The 20,128-nt window shown below is 41.2% G+C and overlaps 1 protein-coding gene across 1 annotated transcript; it reads left to right on the top strand.

Moving 5' to 3' along the window:
- The first annotated feature begins 16,420 nt into the window (after window positions 1–16,420).
- LOC133791942 (uncharacterized) lies at window positions 16,421–18,729 on the top strand. The gene is made up of 4 exons (XM_062229850.1): window positions 16,421–17,197; window positions 17,336–17,611; window positions 17,741–18,008; window positions 18,500–18,729. Exons 1-4 carry the CDS (start codon window positions 16,421–16,423, stop codon window positions 18,727–18,729), a joined length of 1,551 nt encoding a protein of 516 aa, XP_062085834.1.
- Window positions 18,730–20,128: the final 1,399 nt, after the last annotated feature.

Below are 20,128 nucleotides of genomic sequence, written 5' to 3' on the forward strand. Positions count from 1 at the left end.
CCGCTGCAAGCGAGCAGGAGACCGAAGGGGTGACCTCAACGGAACAGCCTGGGGGGGCCTAGAATTTTTATTTTTATTTATTTGTAATCTTTTACCACAAGGTTTTTCTCCTCGAGACATTTGGTTTTCCCGAGTTTCATTTTAATCTACTTTTACCATTATTTTATTTATTTTTAGCGCATTTGGTAAAAACTTAGTTTGCGTTAATTTTTTATGGATATCTCATGCTTTCTAAGAAAAACATCGATTAACCAATTTAAATCAACTTCTAAGTTTTAGGACCTGGTTGTATCCAGGACGTTGTTTTTAAAAAACTTAGTTCGCGTTAATTCTTTATTGATATTTCGTGCTTTTTAAGAAAAACATCGATTAATCAATTTGAATCAACTTCTAAGTTTAGAACCTGGTTGTATCTAGGACATTGATTTTAAAAGCTTAGTTCGCGTTAATTCTTTATTGATATCTCGTGTTTTTTTAAAGAAAAACAGCGATTAACCAATTTGAATCAACTTCTAAGTTTAGGACCTGGTTGTTTCCAGGATATTGATCTTAAAAACTTAGTGCGCGTTAATTCTTTATTGATATCTCGTGTTTTTTAAGAAAAACATCGATTAACCAATTTGAATCAACTTCTAAGTTTAGGACCTGGTTGTTTCCAGGATATTGATTTTAAAAACTTAGTTCGCGTTAATTCTTTATTGATATCTCGTGCTTTTTAAGAAAAACATCGATTAACCAATTCGAATCAACTTCTAAGTTTAGGACCTGGCTGTTTCCAGGATGTTGTTTTTTAAAAAATGTAGTTCGCGTTAATTCTTTATTGATATCTCGTGCTTTTTAAGAAAAACATCGATTAACCAATTTGAATCAACTTCTAAGTTTAGGACCTGGTTATTTCTAGGATATATGCCCCCCAAGTAACCAAGAAAGGAACTTTCGTGGTTACTTGAAATGTGCTCTTTTAACATTACGTCCACAAAAATATACAATAATACGAAGAAACTATCTCATTATCTAATAAAACAAGGTGGCTTTTCTAACTAAGCCTTACAAAAGTATTACTAATAATATTTCTTCAGGTGTATAGCGTTCCAGGTTCGTGGGACTGCCTCTCCATTAAGCTGAGCTAGCTTAAAGGTTCCTTCTTTCACAACCTCTATTATTTGATAGGGTCCTTCCCAGTTTGGCCCCAACACTCCGTCCTTGGGATCCTTACCAGCTAAGAAGACTCTTCTAAGCACCAAGTCGCCTACGCTAAAGATGCATTTCTTGACCTTTGAGTTGAACTAACGAGTGATCTTCTGTTGATAATGCATGAGCTGTAGCTGCAAAGCTTCTCATTTTTTGTCAATTAGGTCGAGGGACGCGCAGAGCAATTTGTCGTTCTGGTCTTGGTCAAATGTCCGGACTCTATGCGAGGCTATCTTTGCTTCGATGGGAAGGACGACCTCACTCCCAAAAGCCAGGGAGAAAGAAGTGTGACCCGTCGAAGTTCGGTGTGAGGTCCGGTATGCCCATAGTACCTGGGGGAGTTGTTTGGGCCAAACTCCCTTAGCTTCATCCAACCTCTTCTTAAGGCTCGCTTTTAGCGTCTTGTTCACAGCCTCGACCTACCCATTAGCTTGGGGGTAGGCCACGGAGGAGAAGCTTTTAACTATGTCGTGCCTCTTGCAAAATTCGGTGAAGAGATCGCTATCGAACTGTGTTCCGTTATCCGACACGATCTTCTTTGGTAGCCCGAATCGGCAGACAATACTCTTAACCACAAAGTCAAGGACCCTCTTTGAAGTAATCGTCGCTAGGGCTTCTGCCTCTGCCCATTTTGTGAAGTAGTCTATAGCCACCACAGCATAGAAAACTCCTCCCTTTCCCATGGGAAGAGCACCAACTAAATCAATCCCCCAGACCGCGAACGGCCACGGGGATGAGATCATCTTTAGCTCGATTGGAGGGGCTTGGGCAACCGTGGCGAATCGCTGGCACCTATCGCAACTTTTGACATAAGAGATTGAGTCCTTTGATAGAGTGGGCCAATAATACCCTTGCCTCAACACCTTTAAGGCTAGGGATTGCCCCCCAGCGTGATCTCTACAAAATCCCTCATGCACCTCCTGCAAAATGGTCTTCGCCTTGCCTGGCAGAACAAACCGCAGAAGAGGTAAAGAGAGGCCACGCCGGTACAATATCCCGTCTATCATTATATACCTCGGAGCCTGGTAAAGTACCCTCCTTGCGTCATTTCACTCCTCGGGTAACTTCCCTGTTGTGAGGTACTCGATTGTGGGAGTCATCCAGGTCGGTCTGGTGTTGATCATCTCGACCTCTGCCCTAACTTCCTCTATGCTTGGTCTTTCCAAGAACTCTACCGGTACCAGGCCCAAAGTTTCTGCCTCCTCGGAGGTGGCGAGCTTTGCCAGGGCGTCAGCATTGGCATTCTGCTCCCGAGGTATCTGTTCAATTAAGCCGTGCTCAAATGCAGATAGCTCCTTCTTTACCTTGGCCAGGTAAGTAGCCATCTTGGTTCCCCGTGCTTGGTATTCTCCTAATACTTGGTTTACCACGAGCTGGGAATCGCTGTAGCACTGGATGGAGCTAGCCTTCAGCTCTTGGGCCACCCTTAGCCCAACGAATAAAGCCTCGTATTCGACTTCGTTGCTGGATGCTTTGAATCTGAATTGCAACGCAGAGTGGAATCGATGTCCATCCGGGGATATCAATATGATTCTAGCCCCAGACCCATTCTCGTTAGACGAGCCATCTATGAAGACTTTCCACGAGGCCCGAACCGATTCTTCCACTAGTTCTTCTCGGAATCCTGTGCACTCTGCCACAAAATCAGCCAGGGTTTGGCTTTTCACAGTAGTTCGCGGCACGTACAGTATCTCAAATTGGCTGAGCTCGATAACCCATTTCAACAGACGTCTCGATGCCTCAGGTTTCTGCAAAACCTGCCTTAAAGGCTGATCGGTTATGACGTGTATTGAATGGGACTGGAAATACGGCTTGAGCTTTCGGGAGGCCGTAATAAGGCAGGAAGCCATCTTTTCCATCAACGGGTATCATGATTCAGCTCCGAGAAGCCTCTTGCTGATGTAATAGACTGGCTTCTGAGACCGGTCTTCTTCCCGGACAAGTACGACACTAGTCGCATCTTCCGTGACAGCCAGGTAAAGAAAAAGAGGCTCTACTGCTGTTGGTTTGGACAACACGGGTGGCTCGGCTAAATGTGCTTTCAGGTCGAGGAAGGCATGTTCACACTCTTCTGTCCACTCGAATTTTTTATTTCCCCAGAGCAGGTTGTAGAATGGCAAACACTTGTCGGTAGATTTGAAAATGAACCGATTAAGGGCTGCCACCCTTCCTGTCAGACTTTGAACATCTTTTTGTGAATGGCATCTCGAGTAGCGACCTGATCTTATCAGGGTTCGCCTCTATTCCTCTGGTGTTGACAATGAAACCTAGAAATTTTCCTGATGCAAGCCCGACAGTACACTTTTGGGGATTTAGCCTCATGTCGTACTCTCTTAAAATCTTAAAGCATTCCTTCAAATCGGAGACATGGTTATCAGGAGTTTTTGACTTGACCAACATGTCGTCAACATACACTTCCATATTTTTCCTGATCTGATTAGTAAACATCCTATTTACCAACCTCTGGTATGTAGCTCCTGCGTTTTTCAGCCCGAAAGGCATGAACTTGTAGCAATAAACGTTAGTTGGGGTCATGAAGCTAGTGTGCTCCTGGTCCGCTGGATTCATGGCGATCTGGTTATAGCCCGAGTATGTATCCATAAAAGACATGAGCTCGTGCCCCGCTGTGGCATCTACCAATTGGTCAATCCTTGGCAAAGGGAAGCAATCTTTGGGGCAGACTTTATTTAGATCGGAAAAGTTGATGCAGGTCCGCCACTTCCCGTTGGGCTTCGGGACCAAAACAGGATTGGCGTCCTAGATCGCGTACTTTGCCTTGCGGATAAAGCCGCACTTTAAGAGCCGGGCTACTTCCTCCTCTAGGGCCTCAGCTCGGGTCGTGCCCAGGCGCCTTTGTTTTTGGGACTTCGCAGGCACGTTCTTGTCCAAGTTGAGGGTGTGCATGATGATGCTCGGGCTGATCCCTACCATGTCCCCATGAGACCAGACGAACACATCTAGATTTTATTGTAGAAATATAAGCAGCTCTTCCTTCCTTTCGCTACACAGGTTTTCCCCGAGCTTTACCACCTTCGAGGGGTCTTGTGGGTCGATATTCACCTCCTCGAGCTCTTCGATGGCTTGGAGCTTGGATCTATCCTCGCCTATTCTAGAGTCGATATCATCATTCAAGATGATACTCTCCCCACTGGCATTCTGAGGTTTTTCTATCTCTGGAGTAAATCCTACTTCATGAGATTCCTCGTCCCCGCCCTGGATGGCCATCGTCTGCTGCACGGGTCATGACTTTCCCTTCATGGAAATGCTATAGCATTCCTTGGCAGCGAGATGATCACCTCGGATCGTGCATATCCCCGTGGAAGAGGGGAATTTGACTACGAGGTGGCGGATGGAGGCTACGGCCTCAAATGCTATCAACGTAGGCCGAACCAGAATGGCGTTGTAGGCGGCGGGACAATCGATGACCATGAATTTGAGGAGTTTAGAGACAGTTCGGGGCGCCTCTCCCAAGGTAATTACCAGCTTGATTGTCCCTATCGCCGCTGATCCTTCTCCAGAAAATCCATACAGCATCATGGAGGTGGCTTTCAACTCGGTGACAGATAACCCCATCTTCTCCAGCGTAGATCGGAATAGCAGGTTCACCGAACTCCCATTATCGACCAGTATCCTCTTAACTCTCCGGTTGGCGAGCTGGGCGGTTATGACCAGAGGATCGTTATGGGGGAACTAGACGTGACTAACATCTTCCTCGGTGAATATGATTGGTTACCTCTCCAGTCGTTGCTGTTTGGGTAGATGCTGCTCTGGGATGAACTCCACTTTGTTATGAGCCTTCAACTCATTGACATATCTCTTCTGGGCACCTCTGCTCGTGCCGGCCAAATGGGGGCCTCCAAAGATTGTGGATATCTCTCCTCCTATTACAGGACGAGGGGTGTCCTGATTTATCTGGGGCCTGGGCTGACCCACCGGAGCTTCCAGAGTCAGTTGACTGGTGGGAACTCTATTCCGCGCATATTGAGCCAAAGGTCCGGCTTTGATGAGAGTTTCAATCTCATCCTTCAGATGCCTACAATCGTCACTGTTGTGGCCAATGTCGTTGTGGAATCGACAGAACTTGGAAGGGTCCCTCTTGGCCTTCTGGTGCTTCAAAGGCTCTGGTTTCTTCCAGGGGAGGTGGGCAGAGTTGGCTAGGAAAATGTGTTCCCTAGTGTTTGTGAGCTCGGTATAAGTCGCGTAGACTGGCTTAAATTTTTCCATGGGCTTGTTCTTCTTCGGACCGTGCTGGCCGCCCTCGCTGCTCCCTTTTCTTTTGCCTCCATCCACTTGGTTATTTTGTGTAACGGTTTGAGTCATTTTCACGCATCCGTTCCCACTCCAACGGGCTGATCAAGGGCTTGGCTGGTTCTCGTGACCAATGCTTGCGCCTCTTCCAGGTTTATCCATCCCTGGTCCTTGTTCAGGAATTCATCCATGGTGCTGACACCTTTTCTCTGTATCTCTTTCCATAGTCCACCTCCAACGAGGATTCCAGTCCTCAAGGCCATAAGCTTGGAACTATCGTCCACGTCCCTGGCTCGAGCTGCAACGTTCGCGAACCTGCTCAGGTAAGCTTTCAAGGGTTCCTCGGGCTGCTGCTTCACGTTTTCCAAGGTGTTGGCTTTGACGCGGGCAGCTTGAGAAGCTCGGAATGCCCTCTTGAAGTCAGCAGAAAAGGTCTTCCACGAGCTGATGGACTACTTTTTACTCTGCTTGAACCATTGCCTGGCCCGCCCAGTCAAGGTGGAAGGAAATATCAAACACCTTAGCTCGGGGCCAATGTTGTGGGCCATCATCAGGGTGTTGAACATACCCAAATGATTCGACGGGTCTCCGTCTCCATCGAACTTGGACAAGTGGGGCATCCGGAAACCCGGTGGATACGTCGTGGCTGCTATGCTGGGGGCGAAGAGCTCGAGTTCGTCCCCCGAGTCGTATTCGTATTTTTCCTTGTCTGACAAGAGCTTCTTCATCAGCTCCTCCATCTGAGCCAAACGCTCTAGGGTTTGGTCTTTACTTCCTTGGTTGTTCTGGGGCTGTTCACCAACTCCAGTTCCATTGTAAGCGTTAGGCAGGTTATTGTCCCTCCAAGCTTGAGCTTGGTTAGGTGAGACACTCCTGTATCACGTACTTCTGAAAGACCATCCCCTCGACAGGCATGATTACCATTTCTAGCCAGATCTCCCCTCTGTGAGTTGAGGCAATCTCGAAGGTCGACCCTCGGGGTGGCCCGAGGGCTTTGCGCCGAACTCAAACGATTGCGCAAGTCTTCACCGGACCTACCACTTCGGTGGCTCCTGGTCCAGTAACTCCTGTTTGAAAAACTTGGAGCCCGCTGCTAAGGGTGAGGGTCCGGGACTTCCCTGCGCACTCGGCTGTGATGGGAAGGACCGGCGGAAGGAGGATTTCTCCTGCTGATCCCATGAGCCGGAATGTCCCAAACTAGACGGGGAGGAGATGGGTATCTTATTGGCGACGAGGGATGCCTAACTGGTGACGCGATCCTAGTCCCGTTTGGGCGGATCAAGTTAGGTCGCGGCCGCTCCACTCTACCATCCCCCGCATCCTGTGCTCGGCGGTCTGACCGTGGTGCAGGATGGCTGGCCGGAGCAGGTTGTCTTCACGAGCCCTCCCCGGATCTCCTCCGCAAGCTGCCTCGGGCCCTTCTAGGTGCGTTCGATGGTGGAATCGAGCTAGGAGTTGAGGTTCAGATTGATAAGCTGAATTGTTGATTGGCCCTAGGAAACTCCTTAAACACAGTTTCCTAGTGGTGGTGTGACATGGGGGTAGAACTCAGAGTCGAGCCTCTGACTGATCGGCTGGGCTTGGACCAGTTATCCCAGCGGGACTTATGAGTCCCACTTTGCCTCTTTCTGATGTTAGCGTCGGTTGTAAGAGGGGGTAACCGGGCCAAGACTTCTTCGATTTGCTTGTTTGCTATTGAAAGCTGACTCCTTAACTGTATGTTCTCCATCTCTATCGCGGTTAGGAAATCCGGGTTCAGATTTGGCGGCCGGGGTGCCGAACTCCCTGTGTCGCCCTGACCCATAGGCTGCTTTTCCGGTCGCTATTGGACCTTGGGGTTTTGTTCATCGGATATGGCGGCATGGTGGGCCTCCTGCCCATCATGTTGATCCACCTCATTACCATGTCTCGAACGAGTAACCACCATGGTTAGGTTTTTGCGATAACACCAATCTAATTTCTCTCAATGAAAGCCCCAAACTGTTGACGCGGTTCTTCGCCAACAGATAATTATACGAATAAACATGATGGATTAATGCTAAATAGTGAACCGTAATATGAAAATAACGTAACTCTAAACTGGTGAAATTAGTATCGTGGGAAGGTTATCACTCCTTTCCTTTTAGGTGGTTCGAAGGTTAAAATCCCTCTAGTCCACAAGTCAATATTATTGATCTCTCTTGACTATTCCTTATAGGATGTTTCTTTACAAAAAATACGCCAACCCCTTGCAACGAGGGTCTTGGTATTTATAGGGAGAGGATACCTGGGCGTTGGTAAAAGGGGTCATCCCGTGACCTTCTTACCCATCCTGTCATCTCTGTGACACTGATGATTAATTCCTAAAACCTAAAAGTGAGGTGTGGTCTAATCAATAGGTAAGGGGGGATAATGGGCCGCATGGCCCAAACTAGTCGCGGGGTGTCTGAACATGCACGTTTATACTGTGTGTCTGAGAATTCAGGAACGGAATAGACACGTGATGTCTGATATGTGCACATTTACATTGTGTGGTAGCCTTTACAAGGATTCGGGTGTCAGATCTATACCGCACCTCGAGCTTGATGTAGCGCCAGCTCGTGATATCCATACTGCTGACCTGCTACCTTCGAGTAGACTGCTAACTCTCTGATCAGCTCGGGCTGGAGAGGTGGAGACTCGTAACAGCAGCTCCGGGTGGACGATTTACACGTGGCGGATTGCATTATGCCCTTTTCCAGCTCGCTAATAACTCGTGGATATTTAGGGCGTACAGCTGGGAACATGTATTACAATAATGGAATCCATATTTTCCTAACGGATCGAATATTGGTTCCCTTAAGGGTTAATTCTGAAATTGAATAGTTATTGAGCTCAAATCTATAATTTGATTATAGATTAATTATTCGCTAGTGAATTAATTGTACTTAAGGATCAAGAGGTAATTAGAAGGGTAAAACAATAATCTTGACCAACTCTAATTAACGAACCAATAAATGGAGGACAGAACTGTAATGTCTCAAATTACCTAATAAGGCTTAGGGCCTTGATTAGGGGGCCAAGATGGAAAATTATTTATGATATATGTGTCTATGTGATATATATGTGTATCAGTATCTAATTATGTGAGTTATATTATGACATGACTAGATATGCATGATTAGGTGTATTAAATATGCATTTGGGCTCGTTTCTTATTAGAAGGGCAATTTTCATAATTTGGCCTGTTACGGGTATATTTGGAATATATGTGCATATATGTGATATATGTGTGAGACCACATTATTATGTGGATATATTTGGGTTACTCGGCACGAGGCAATCCTAGGGAGCAAGTTAGCAAGAAAGTCACAATAGTACCAAATACCCGACTCGAGGTGAGTCAAAGGGTATTTTGAGTATTTAGTACATTACCACGATATCAGGTAATGGGAATAAATATTTGAGGATATATTCAGAGTTAGTGAGATTAAGAGGGAATTTCGGGAATTTTTACCATGTTACCCTCGGGGTCATTTTCGGTATCCCGAGCCTCGGGATTTGCTTAGAGTTACTTGAACTCTAAGTAAGCTACACATAAACATACAAACACTCAGTAGCCTTAGAACATAACATAACCAAGAGGAAACAAGCATAAACAAACAAAGCTCTCTCTCTCTCTCTCTCTCTCTTAATCGTTCTCTCTCCCATTCTCTAAGTTTTGGCTTGATTTTTGGATAAATTAGTGGAATTCAAGCTTGGGATTGAAGGCTTAGGTCTAGGGTTAGATTAGCTGCAGCTAGGAGGATACAAATCACAGTTGAGGTAAGTTGCAAATCTTTGTTTGATTTAGTTCTTTTTTTTTTTTTTGTATTCTTGAGCTTATGGCTCAAGGTGTTGAATTTTGTGTTTTGATGGGATTTTAAGTGAGTTAGGGCTGGGTTTTGTTAATGATAAAGTGCTGAGAATGTTGGGGGAATAGAATTATAGTTTTGAGAGTTATTAGGATGGATTTTTGGTAAGATTTGGCTGAGGAAAGCTGAGAAAAAACTAGGTTCGCAGGGTCGCACGCGCGACCGTGTTCTTGGGGTGCCGTGACCTACGTGCACTCAGGGCTCAGGGGATTCTGTTTCGCACAGGCGCACCGTGACCTTGTAGGTCTGAGTTGCGGCGCGTTTCCCAAGTAGTGCAGGGGCTGGGAGCCTCTGACTTGAGGCACACCGTGACCCATTAGGGGGTGCCGCGGTGCGCATAGGCAAAAAAGGCCAAGGCAGGTTTTGGGTGACGGGAACTCAAACTTAAAGGTTCGGGATCGATTCTACTACCCGGTTTAGTAGAATTCGACGTCCCGGAGGTTAGGACTCAGTCCGGAAGTTTTTACTCGCTCGTTATTAACGAGATTCTATATTATGGTTATGAATAGGTTACCGCTAGCGTCTCAAAATTAGAATCGTGCTTGAGGGTCGTTCTTATTATACATTGCACTCGGACCTAAGATAAGAAGACTACACCCAGTACGTGTTAAATGTGAATATCCGCGTGGTTAGGGCCAACCCCATTAAGCAACATGGTCATTATTGTGTTTGTATTTAATTGGTTGAGATATATGATAAATATGTATTCATACTTGTATTACCTAAAGTATGCTTATCAGTATCTGGTTATTTGTTCAGTTGATTGTTAAATATGATTATGAATAGGGCTTGGGCCCCTGAGAATGAACATGATTATGATTATGTCTGTGATTAATTGATTAAGCATGCTTGAATGCTTTGTGTTGGGATAACTGTTAAATGATGTATGCTTGTTTGCATTATCTAATTGAAAAGCCTTGGCTCATAAGTCAAGGGCAGCAATAGCACGCTGAGTGCTGGTCGATATGGTTAGGCCTAATCAGGAGCGCATTATACACTTTTTCCAACCCATTGGTCGTGGAAAATTAAAGTGCTAGGTACGCTGGGCCAGCTCCAAGGCTGGTTATACAAAGGATAGGAAACATGCCCCGGAGTGACTCATTAGTCCCATATCCTAGGGTGTTGGGCCCCAGTATTACTTAACAATCGTTTATTTAGGACAGCAGGCCCCGTTATGACTTGGTAGTCATTTATTTGTAATTGTATTCATGTATGAGTAGGTTATTACTGTTGGGCATGCTGTATATGCATCTTGAATCTGTATTTACTGTTCATGCATATTTTTTAAGTTTTCTTGTTGAGCCTTGACTCACGACGCTATGTGGTGCAGGTAAGGGAAAATGGAAGTTGGACCAATGATTAGTGGTTAAAAATGCATATTTATTGATTTTTAATGGTCAAAATAAATTAAGTTTAATTGATATTTTCATTGAATTAATATAATTTATTTTATAAATGAAAATGTTTGATTATGATTTAATTTATTGTTATTTTGTAGGAATTAAAGATGCATTTTTTCATAAAGAAAAGAAAGAAGAAAGAAATAAATAAAGTTGAAGAAATGAGGAAAAGTTAGCATTTTTGAAGAAACTTGGCCCACAATTTCGGCCCAAATGCCCAGGCCCGCCTGGTATCTTTCACCCCCAACTGCCAGGTGGCGTGCCCTCCTCGCGCCACGCGTCCCAACAACACTCCAGTTAGCCACCGAGATTGTGCCACCAGTCCGCCTCCTTCAGCCATGTGCTCAATCTCCAGCGTAGCCCTCCAAGCCTCTCAAGACCCGTGGCTTCCCAGCATTCTTGCGGCCCAATGTAAACCATCAGCCCAATTTGCCTCCTCCAGCAGCTGAAATCTCCCTCACACAAAGACCCAGCAGCCATCTGAAGCCTCCTCCTCCAGCTTTGCCTCCTAAAGCCTAGTGGCCCAACACACCTCTTCCAACTCAGCCAGCTTGTTGACATGGCCTCCTCCCATTGGCTGGGAATGGGTCAAAACCCTCCTGTACCACCAGCCACCTTTGGCCCAACCTTTCATGCACCTTGGGCCATGCACATTGCCATTTTGAGCTTTAAAGCTCATCTTTTTTGGTGTTTTTGAAAAAGAGTATTTTGACCATACACTAAAATAACTAGGTTAATATTTATAATAAGATTTGATTTTTCAAAATCATATTTTATTATTAATATTTCAGATTTATTTTGTAAACCCCATTTTGTTGTTTGATTTCTTTTTAGTCATTTTCTCCCTCTATAAATAGGGACTCTTCTTTCACATTTTCTATATAATTTTTAGGTAGCAAAACTCTACCAAATTTTAGTCTCATTTCTCATATTTTCTCTCTAGAATTTCATGAGAATGTCTAGCATAATAGGCTAACCTTCTTAGGAAGGTTAGGATGATCCTATATGCACTATGAATTTGTTTGGTATTTTTGATTCACTATGTGCTTAAAGTTTATATATTTGAGTGATTTATTTTCTTTCATCTCTACTTCTTCATCTTGTTATCTGTATTTATGTTTACTAATAGTATATAAATTTTATCATGCACTTTCTATGTATTATCAAATTAGTGAAAATAATATAGATAATATCTTTATCATTTTCTCCATCTCACTCATATATATGTACTTTTGCTAAAATCTATATAGAATTAGTCATGCTCTTTCTATGTATTTTATAAATAGTAAAAGTAATATTTGTGTTAGGTTTTATGTCCAATATTTTATTGCATTATTTCCAATGGTATAATGTCATTTTTAGATTTCTCATAAGATTTATCTCATCCTTCCATGGTAAAGAATAATAATCACTTGAATACATTTTTGTAAAATATATTTGTGCATCAATGTTAAATCTTCCAAATGAATAGTTGGGATGTGAACTATCCATTTGTGTAATTTTTGTGAATCAAAGATCCAAATAAATAAGTATGCATATTGGTGACTCTTGATCCTTCCTACTTGTTACATATTGTTACATCACACTTTAATCTATCTTTATTCCTAATCTTTAAATCTCAAAAACAAAAAAAAGATGAGTTGGAGAGCTTCGGTGGCAACGTGTACATATACGGCTGCTTGACCACCACGACTGAGGGTATCTCAGAGGAACTAGGGTTGTAACCCCTATTTTGTCGCTTAGGTTGGCTGGTTATAACTTTTGAACTGCAATAGCTCTTTTAAACATCTATTTATGTTATTTTGGGATCGCATGTATGAATGCAAAAAATTTTAGCGAAAAGTCAAAGTTTCCTTTTGACCAAATATTTTAACCCTAACCCTTGTCATTAACCTTAGTTACACGTTTATAACCAACAGACTTGATTAGCAAGTCTGACACTATTTAAAGTACACAATGTAACAGTCCTGGATTAGGAGGACGTTACAAGAACTGCATTTATTGATTATATCAATAGACTACAAGAGAAAACTCTGTAAATATAATTCTATAAATACTTTGAGTGCAATTCCATATTTATAGTGGAGTAATCATGGAATTAATAAATAAGATTACTGGATTAAAGAGTTTCATTAATAATCTGGTTTATTGAAGCTTCGTATTATAGGTCTATGGTCCCTATATCACCTCTGTCCTACATTGTCAAGGGTAAGGATTTCAAAAGAAAGATTTGTAGAGAGAAGGACTTAATTTCAAAGGAAAGAATTTTCTTGGGCAATGAAATAATTATGTGATAGTTATGGGTAATTGATTAATTAATTATTTAACTATATATTGAAAAACTATAGGTTAAAATAAATATTAATCTTGTTTGGATTAATATATAAAGAAAGATTAATAATTATCTTATTTAGAATAAGATATTTATTTAAAACTGATATTTTAAGTTAAAGTTAATTTTGAATTAATTGATATTTATTTTGGGATAAATATATTGTCTTAAACATTAATTAAATAAATAAATGAGAAAATTAGGGTTAACCTTAATGGTGTGGTCGACACACTCACTGTACAGTGAGCGTGGCGCCACACACAAGGATTTTCTATCCGTGGGATTTGAATTTTGAATTTCAAATAATTTGTTTTATTTAATTATTCTTTTTTTAAATATGATTTAAATTAAATTATTAAATAAAGTTATAACTGATCAGTTTTATTTTAATAAAACAACGATCAATTGAATTATTTAATTATCCTTAAAAAAAACTGAAAAGAAGCGATACTTTAAAGAAGGTCGTTGTTTTTCACAGACCCTTTCTCTGAAATAGAAGCGATAGTTTTCCTAAATCTGAAAACTATTCAATTCCTACCCTCTCTATCAAAATTCTCTAGATCTCATGTGTTGAGTACATATGGAGAGTTATAAATCAACCTTTTGAATCCTACGTGCCCACAAACGTCCTTGTGTGTTTGAGGAATGGTCTGGAAGATCAAGGTGTGAGCTTTCAGAACTTGGATAGGAAGATCGATGATTTTATACAAAAAGATTTGAGGACACTTGATAGGCTACAAGAGGTAATCTCTAATCTGATTGTATGTGATTTAATATATATATGTGTGTGTGTGTGTGATCTTGGCTGATATTAATAGTTATTAAAATGGGTCATTCCCGGCTGCGTCTCTTTGATTTGTTCTTTTAATACCAACAAGTTCCTCCAAAACTACTTTGCTCCGAGGTTTATAGTTATTCATATAGTTGTGTTCAAGAAAGGTCGCATTTGTTGAAACAAATACCATTTGGTCCTTGGGACTATAAAAGAAACCGCCTCTTTTTTTCTAGAGCATAGCCCAAAAAAATGCATACTTTAGACCTTGAATCAAGTTTCCCAAATTTAGGTCTAAGAACATAAGCAGGACAGCCCCAAATGCGGAAATGGTGCAAACTAGGTTTGTTTCCATTCTACATTTCCAGTGGTGTTTTGCTTATGGTCTTAGATGGGACCATATTCAAAATGTAAGTTGCTATTTGAAGTGCATATCTCCAAAATGAGAGAGGAAGTGAAGAGTAGCTTAACATAGACCTGACCATGTCCAACAAAGTCATGTTTCTTCTTTCTGAAACACCATTTTGCTGTGGTGTTCTAGGTTTTGTGAGTTGGGATAGAATACCATGCTCCAGCATGAAATCTTTGAATTCTAAATCCAAATATTCGCCACCTCGATCTGATCGAAGTGTTTTAAGAGTCTTACCTAACTGCTTCTTTGAATTCTTGAAACTTACCAAAGGTTTCATATTTCCTATGCATTAGATAAGTATGACCATATCTTGAGCAATCGTCAATAAAAGTGACGAAGTACTCATACCCACCTTTTGCGTGTACATTGATTGGACCACAAACATCACTGTGTACAAGCTCCAAAGGTTCTTTAGCTCTATTTCCTTTCGCAGAGAAAGGATGTTTGGTCATTTTGCCTTCTAGACAAGATTCACAAACTGGAAGAGTTCCAACTCTTAGTTCTCTCAAAGGTCCATCTTTTGTTAACTGGTTTATTCTATCTAGTCCTATATGACCAAGTCAAAGATATGCGTCATCCTCATTTGAAACTTTTTTGTCTTTTGTTTCCTTTCGATTTTTCTACTTTAAATAATTTCGAGTTATTTAGAGTTTGTTTAATAAATGAAAGCATTAAAGTCCAAATATTCATTTGCATTTCTAAAGAAAAATTAAAGAATAATCAAATTATAAATAAAATATTCTAAAGTCAATACATGCAATGGAATTAAAAATACTAAAAGAAACAAACTAAAACATTGTTCAAACAACAATAAGGTTTTCTTTTAATAAAATCAAAAGAACTTTAAAATAAAAGGACTTCCTTCAGGCTGTGACTCATTTTCCCTCTCTTCCATGGCGAAGAAGAAGAAATCGGCCAGAAGCCTGTGACTCGCTCGGTTGCTCAGGGCTCGCCTTCAATCCAAGATGTGAATGTTTAGGAAGGTTTTGTTGTTGATAATGTGCCCGTGGACGGTGAAGATCTGACTCAGGGTTTGACCCTAAATGTTGAAGCGATGGGTTTGACGGATGGTGGAGCAAACCAGATGGATGAGCATACGGCTTCTGAAATGGAAATTCCATCTAGTTGGGCGGACAAAGTGGAGGTAGGAGACTTTCAGACTTCGGCCCAAACTCACTGGCAACAATTTAAAACGGGTAATCATTCTTTTTCTAACCAGAAACTTGAATATGCTGAACCATTGATTAAAGATGGTAAGAAGATTGCTCTAGTTGATATTGATGAAGTGAAATGCCAATCGACTAATTGGAGGTCTGCTGTCATATGTATGGTTCTTAGTTCTAATCCTCCAATGGCTGTATTTGAAGGGTTTATCAAAAGGGTTTGGGGTCATCTAGGGATTGCTTAAATAGCCAGGATGACAATGGGTCTGACTATGGTCAAGTTTAATGATGATGCTACTAGAGATCATGTTCTGGAAACTGGTGTTCTTCATTTTGATAGGAAGCCAGATATAATTCGTCCATGGACAACTGATCTAAGTGCATTTCGTATGATCCGTTCAGTGCCTCTTTGGATTAGGTTACAAGATTTAGGCCTTCAGTATTGGGGTAGTAAATGCCTTAGTGCCCTTGTGAGTACGATCGGCAAATCGATAATGGTGGATAAATTTACTCGAGAGCGTACTAAAGTTTAGTTTGTTAGGATCCTGGTGGAGATGGAAATCACAGATACTCCTCCTAGGACCATACATTATTTGAATGGACATGGTCAGATAACAGAACAAGGGGTGGACTATGAATGGTTGCCAGTTAAATGCAAATCTTGTGCAGGTTTTGGTCATTCTATGGTTGACTGCCGCAAGGAGATGAAACCTCAGGGGATTAAGAAGGATAATCCTCCTAGAAATCCTCCTGTGGAAGGGCAGGACAAGGATGAGAAATCTGTACCTGATTTGCCTATGAATTTGGCTGAAGCTCCTACTGTTGCTGAGGGCCAGATTTCTAGTGATAAGGGTTGGCAATCTCCTAAGAAAGTGGCTCCTTTGTATAACACATGGGACAACAGAGAGTAACAACAAGAGAGCCAGTAAAGTGTCTGTTGAACCAGGCCAGAATCAGACAAACCCTTTTATGGTGCTCCAAGAACAGAAAGAGAGGGAGAAAGGAGGTTTAGGTGAAGTTAGTTCGTCTTATGGATAACTGTAATATATTGAGCTGGAACTTAAGGGGGTTGAATGGTCCGAAAAAGCAGACTGTTGTGTTGGATATTTGTGGTAGGAATAAAGTGGGGGTTGGTACTCTCTTGGAAACTAAAATGAAAGGGAATAAAGTCAAGGAGTTGATGGTTAATAAATTTTTGAACTGGGATTATTATTCCAGTCCTGTTACTGAAGGTAGAATATTGATCATATGGAGGAAGATTTTTGTCAAGGTTATAGTTCTTGAGGAGATAAATCAATATGTTCACTGTTATGTTAAAATGGTTGGTCATAAAAATCCTTTTAGTGCTACATTTGTTTATGGGCTTAATACTATGGAGGAACGGAAGATCTTATGGCAAAGATTACCTAAGCTCTCTCTTCTAGCTGCTTCTTGGGTTATTTTGGGAGATTTTAATGCAATTTTTACAGCTAAGGATAGGAATGAAGGAAAGCCTGTGTCTAAAGCTGAATTATTAGATTCTTCTCAATGGCTTGCTAGGAATCAAATGGATTCGCTTAAAAGAACTGGCTCCTTCTTTACTTGGACTAATAATCAAGATGGGCCTGCTCGCATTTACTCTAAGATAGATCATGTTTTTGCTAATGAGGATTGGCTGGATTTGTTTCCTAATACAACAACAATTTTCAACTGGGAAACAGTTTCTGATCACTGTTCTTGTACAGTTTTTATTCTGGCCATGGAGAACTTGGGAGTCAAATTGTTTCGTTTTTATAATTTCTGGACTGATCATAAAGATTTTAAAGAGGTGGCCTTAGATAGCTGGAGGAAGCCGATTTAGGGGACTAGTTTGAAGGCCATTTATCTAAAGACAATGCGGGTGAAACACAAATTGAAAAGATTTAACAGGGATCATATTGGAGACATAGGAGTGCAATTTCAATAGGCTAAAGATCATTATCAGGCTGCTCTCTTCCATACTCAGCAACATCCTAGTGATCTTACTCTTCAAGATAAAGTCAAGGCTGCTGCTGATGCTTTTATAATTCAAGAGCAAATGTATCATAGTTTCTTGGCTCAAAGAAGCAAGCTTACTTGGTTAGGGAAGGGTGATACGAATACTGCATATTTCCATGCTTGTCTGAGCAAGCGTAAGGAAGAGAATAGGATAGCCTCTTATGTTACTGAACATGGTAGGGTGGTGGATAACTTTTCAGAAGTGGTCTCTCATTTTCTGAATCACTTCAGGAGTATTATGGGCAGCCCTAGTTCAGCTACTAAGAAGTTAAATATTCATTGTGTAGAGATGGGTTCCAAACTCTCAGTTAACTAGCAGCTTCTTTTGTTGAAGCCTTTTTCTCACAAGGAAACTCGAGATGATTTATTTAGTATCCCCATAATCAAATCCCCGGGTCCAGATGGGTTTGGTTCTGGTTTTTTCAAGGTGTTGTGGCTGGACTTTGGTAGTGAAATATGTAGAGTTGTAGGACAGTTTTTTGAGACAGGCAATATTCCTGAGGAGCTTCTTAATACCACACTGTCTTTGGTCCCAAAAAATGACAATCCTTCACAGGCTGTGGATTATAGGCCTATTGCTTGTTGTTCTACCATCTACAAATGTATTTCAAAGCTTCTTTCTCTCGATTGGCTAGGGTCCTTCCTTACTTAGTTCAATCAAATCAGGGGGCTTTTGTTCAAGGGAGATCAATAACTCATAATATCTTGATTTTCTAAGATCTTATCAAGAATTATGGGAGATCTTCTATCTCGCCTAGGTGTGCTATTAAAATTGACATAAGTAAAGCTTATGAAACAGTAGATTGGTGGTTTATTGAGGATCTCTTAAAGGCCTTGTGTTTCCCCGTGAGATTTATAGGTTGGATTATGACATGCTTAAAAAACACATCGTATTTCTTGCTCATGAATGGTAGGGTTCAAGGTAGTTTTAAGGGTGAGAAGGGGCTTCGTCAAGGGGATCCTATGTTGCCTCTTTTGTTTGTCCTAATCATGGAATATCTCACTAGGAGTCTTCAACTGGCAGCTCATGATTCTGCTTTCAGGTTTCACCCAATGTGTAAAAGTCTGAAACTGCTTAGTTTATGTTTTGCAGATGATCTGATTTTATTTTGTAAAGGATCCCTTGCTGCTGTTCAAGTGCTCAAGGGTGCTTTAGAGAATGTCAGTTCTACTACTGGGCTTCAAATTAATGCTAGCAAATCTCATATATACTTTGGGGGAGTTTTTGCTGCTGACAGACAGATAATGGCTGCTGAGTTACAGCTTTCCGAAGGGTCTTTTCCTCTTAAATATCTTGGTGTTCCTATGAGACCAACTAAATAGAAGCATGAAGACTGTGACATTATCATCCAAAAATTCAAAATGCGATTACATACTTGGGCTAGCAGGCACTTATCCTTTGCTAGTAGAATCCAACTTATTCATTATGTTCTCTTTGGGCTGCGAAACTACTGGATGAGCATTTTTGTTCTTTCCCAGAGTATTATTAAGGAAATTGAAAATTTTTGTCGTGGTTTTCTTTGGGGAGTTAATGGAAATAGGAGCAAGATTCATGTGGCATCTTGGTGGAAGGTCTATCTGCCTAAAGCTTATGGTGGCCTTGGGTTCAGAAAAGGTTCAGTTTGGAATCGAGCCATCTTAGCTAAGTATATCTGGTCTATTTCTGAGAAGCATGATGTGCTTTGGGTCAAATGGATTCAATATACTTGAAAGGCTCAGATTTCTGGTCTTATAGGCTGCCTCCTGATACTAGCTGGTATTGGAGGCTGTTATGTAATCTAAGGGCAGCTGTGATGAGATTAGAGTTGCTGGTGCTTCAGGAAAGTTTCATTCCTCAAAGCTGTATAATAGTTCTCTTTGTCAACAACAGGTTGGCTATCATCGAGCTGTTTGGTGTAGGTTGTCTATTCCTAAGCACAGATTTCTGCTATGGCAAGTTGTTAACTCTCAGCTGCTTACCTATGATAATATGCTCAGTTTTTTTTTGGCTTTTGATTCTATTATGTGTCCTGTATGTGGTAGCTCTGCTGAGAGTCATCCCCATTTGTTTTTCGATTGCTATCTTTCCAAGCAAATTATAGAAATTATTTTTTACTGGATGGGTTTTCAAGCATGGCCTTCTGAGTATACTGGTTGGATGGTTTGGATTTCTAGCAGGAAACCAGGAATCATTTTTTCTATCATTAACTTGATTTTGGCAGCTGTTGTTTATAGTATTTGGAGGAATCGAAATAGATGTATATTTGATAAATTTTCTTGGACTGCTGCTTGTATTGCTTCTAAGATTAAGACTATGATTCAGTACAGAGTTCTCATTGTAAAAAATAGGAAATTGTCTATACAGGAATAGAGATTTATAGCTAAGATTACAATGTAATTTGGTTGAGGGGCCTTTTGTGCTGCCTTTGTTTGTACGGGTTGGAGGGGTTTGTTCCCTGTTTTTTGGGTTTGAGGGTTGTTTTTGTTGCCTGCATTTGTATGGACTTGGCTGGTTGATTAATGAAGTATATTTTCTTCTTGATAAAAAAAAGGGACTTCCTTCAACGCTTTCTTGAATTAGACGCTTTCTTTCTCTTTGACTTCATGAACATCATCAACATCCTTATCTGAATCTTAAGATTCAATTATCTATAGAGAAGAATAAACATTGTTAGTGGACCCTGAGTGTAAAATTCAGGATGACATGTCTTTTTTCACTTAGTTATAAGAATGAATAAATCAT

This window comes from Humulus lupulus, chromosome 7 (assembly GCF_963169125.1).
Source record: "Humulus lupulus chromosome 7, drHumLupu1.1, whole genome shotgun sequence".
Classification (NCBI taxonomy): Eukaryota; Viridiplantae; Streptophyta; class Magnoliopsida; order Rosales; family Cannabaceae; genus Humulus; species Humulus lupulus.

Coding starts and splice junctions, on each gene's coding strand:
- LOC133791942 (XM_062229850.1), top strand. CDS start 16,421: ATGGATAACTGTAATATATTGAGCTGGAACTTAAGGGGGTTGAATGGT. Junction 17,612..17,740: donor TGGATAACTTTTCAGAAGTG/GTCTCTCATTTT, acceptor CTTTTGTTGAAG/CCTTTTTCTCACAAGGAAAC. Junction 18,009..18,499: donor TTGTTCTACCATCTACAAAT/GTATTTCAAAGC, acceptor TATGTTTTGCAG/ATGATCTGATTTTATTTTGT.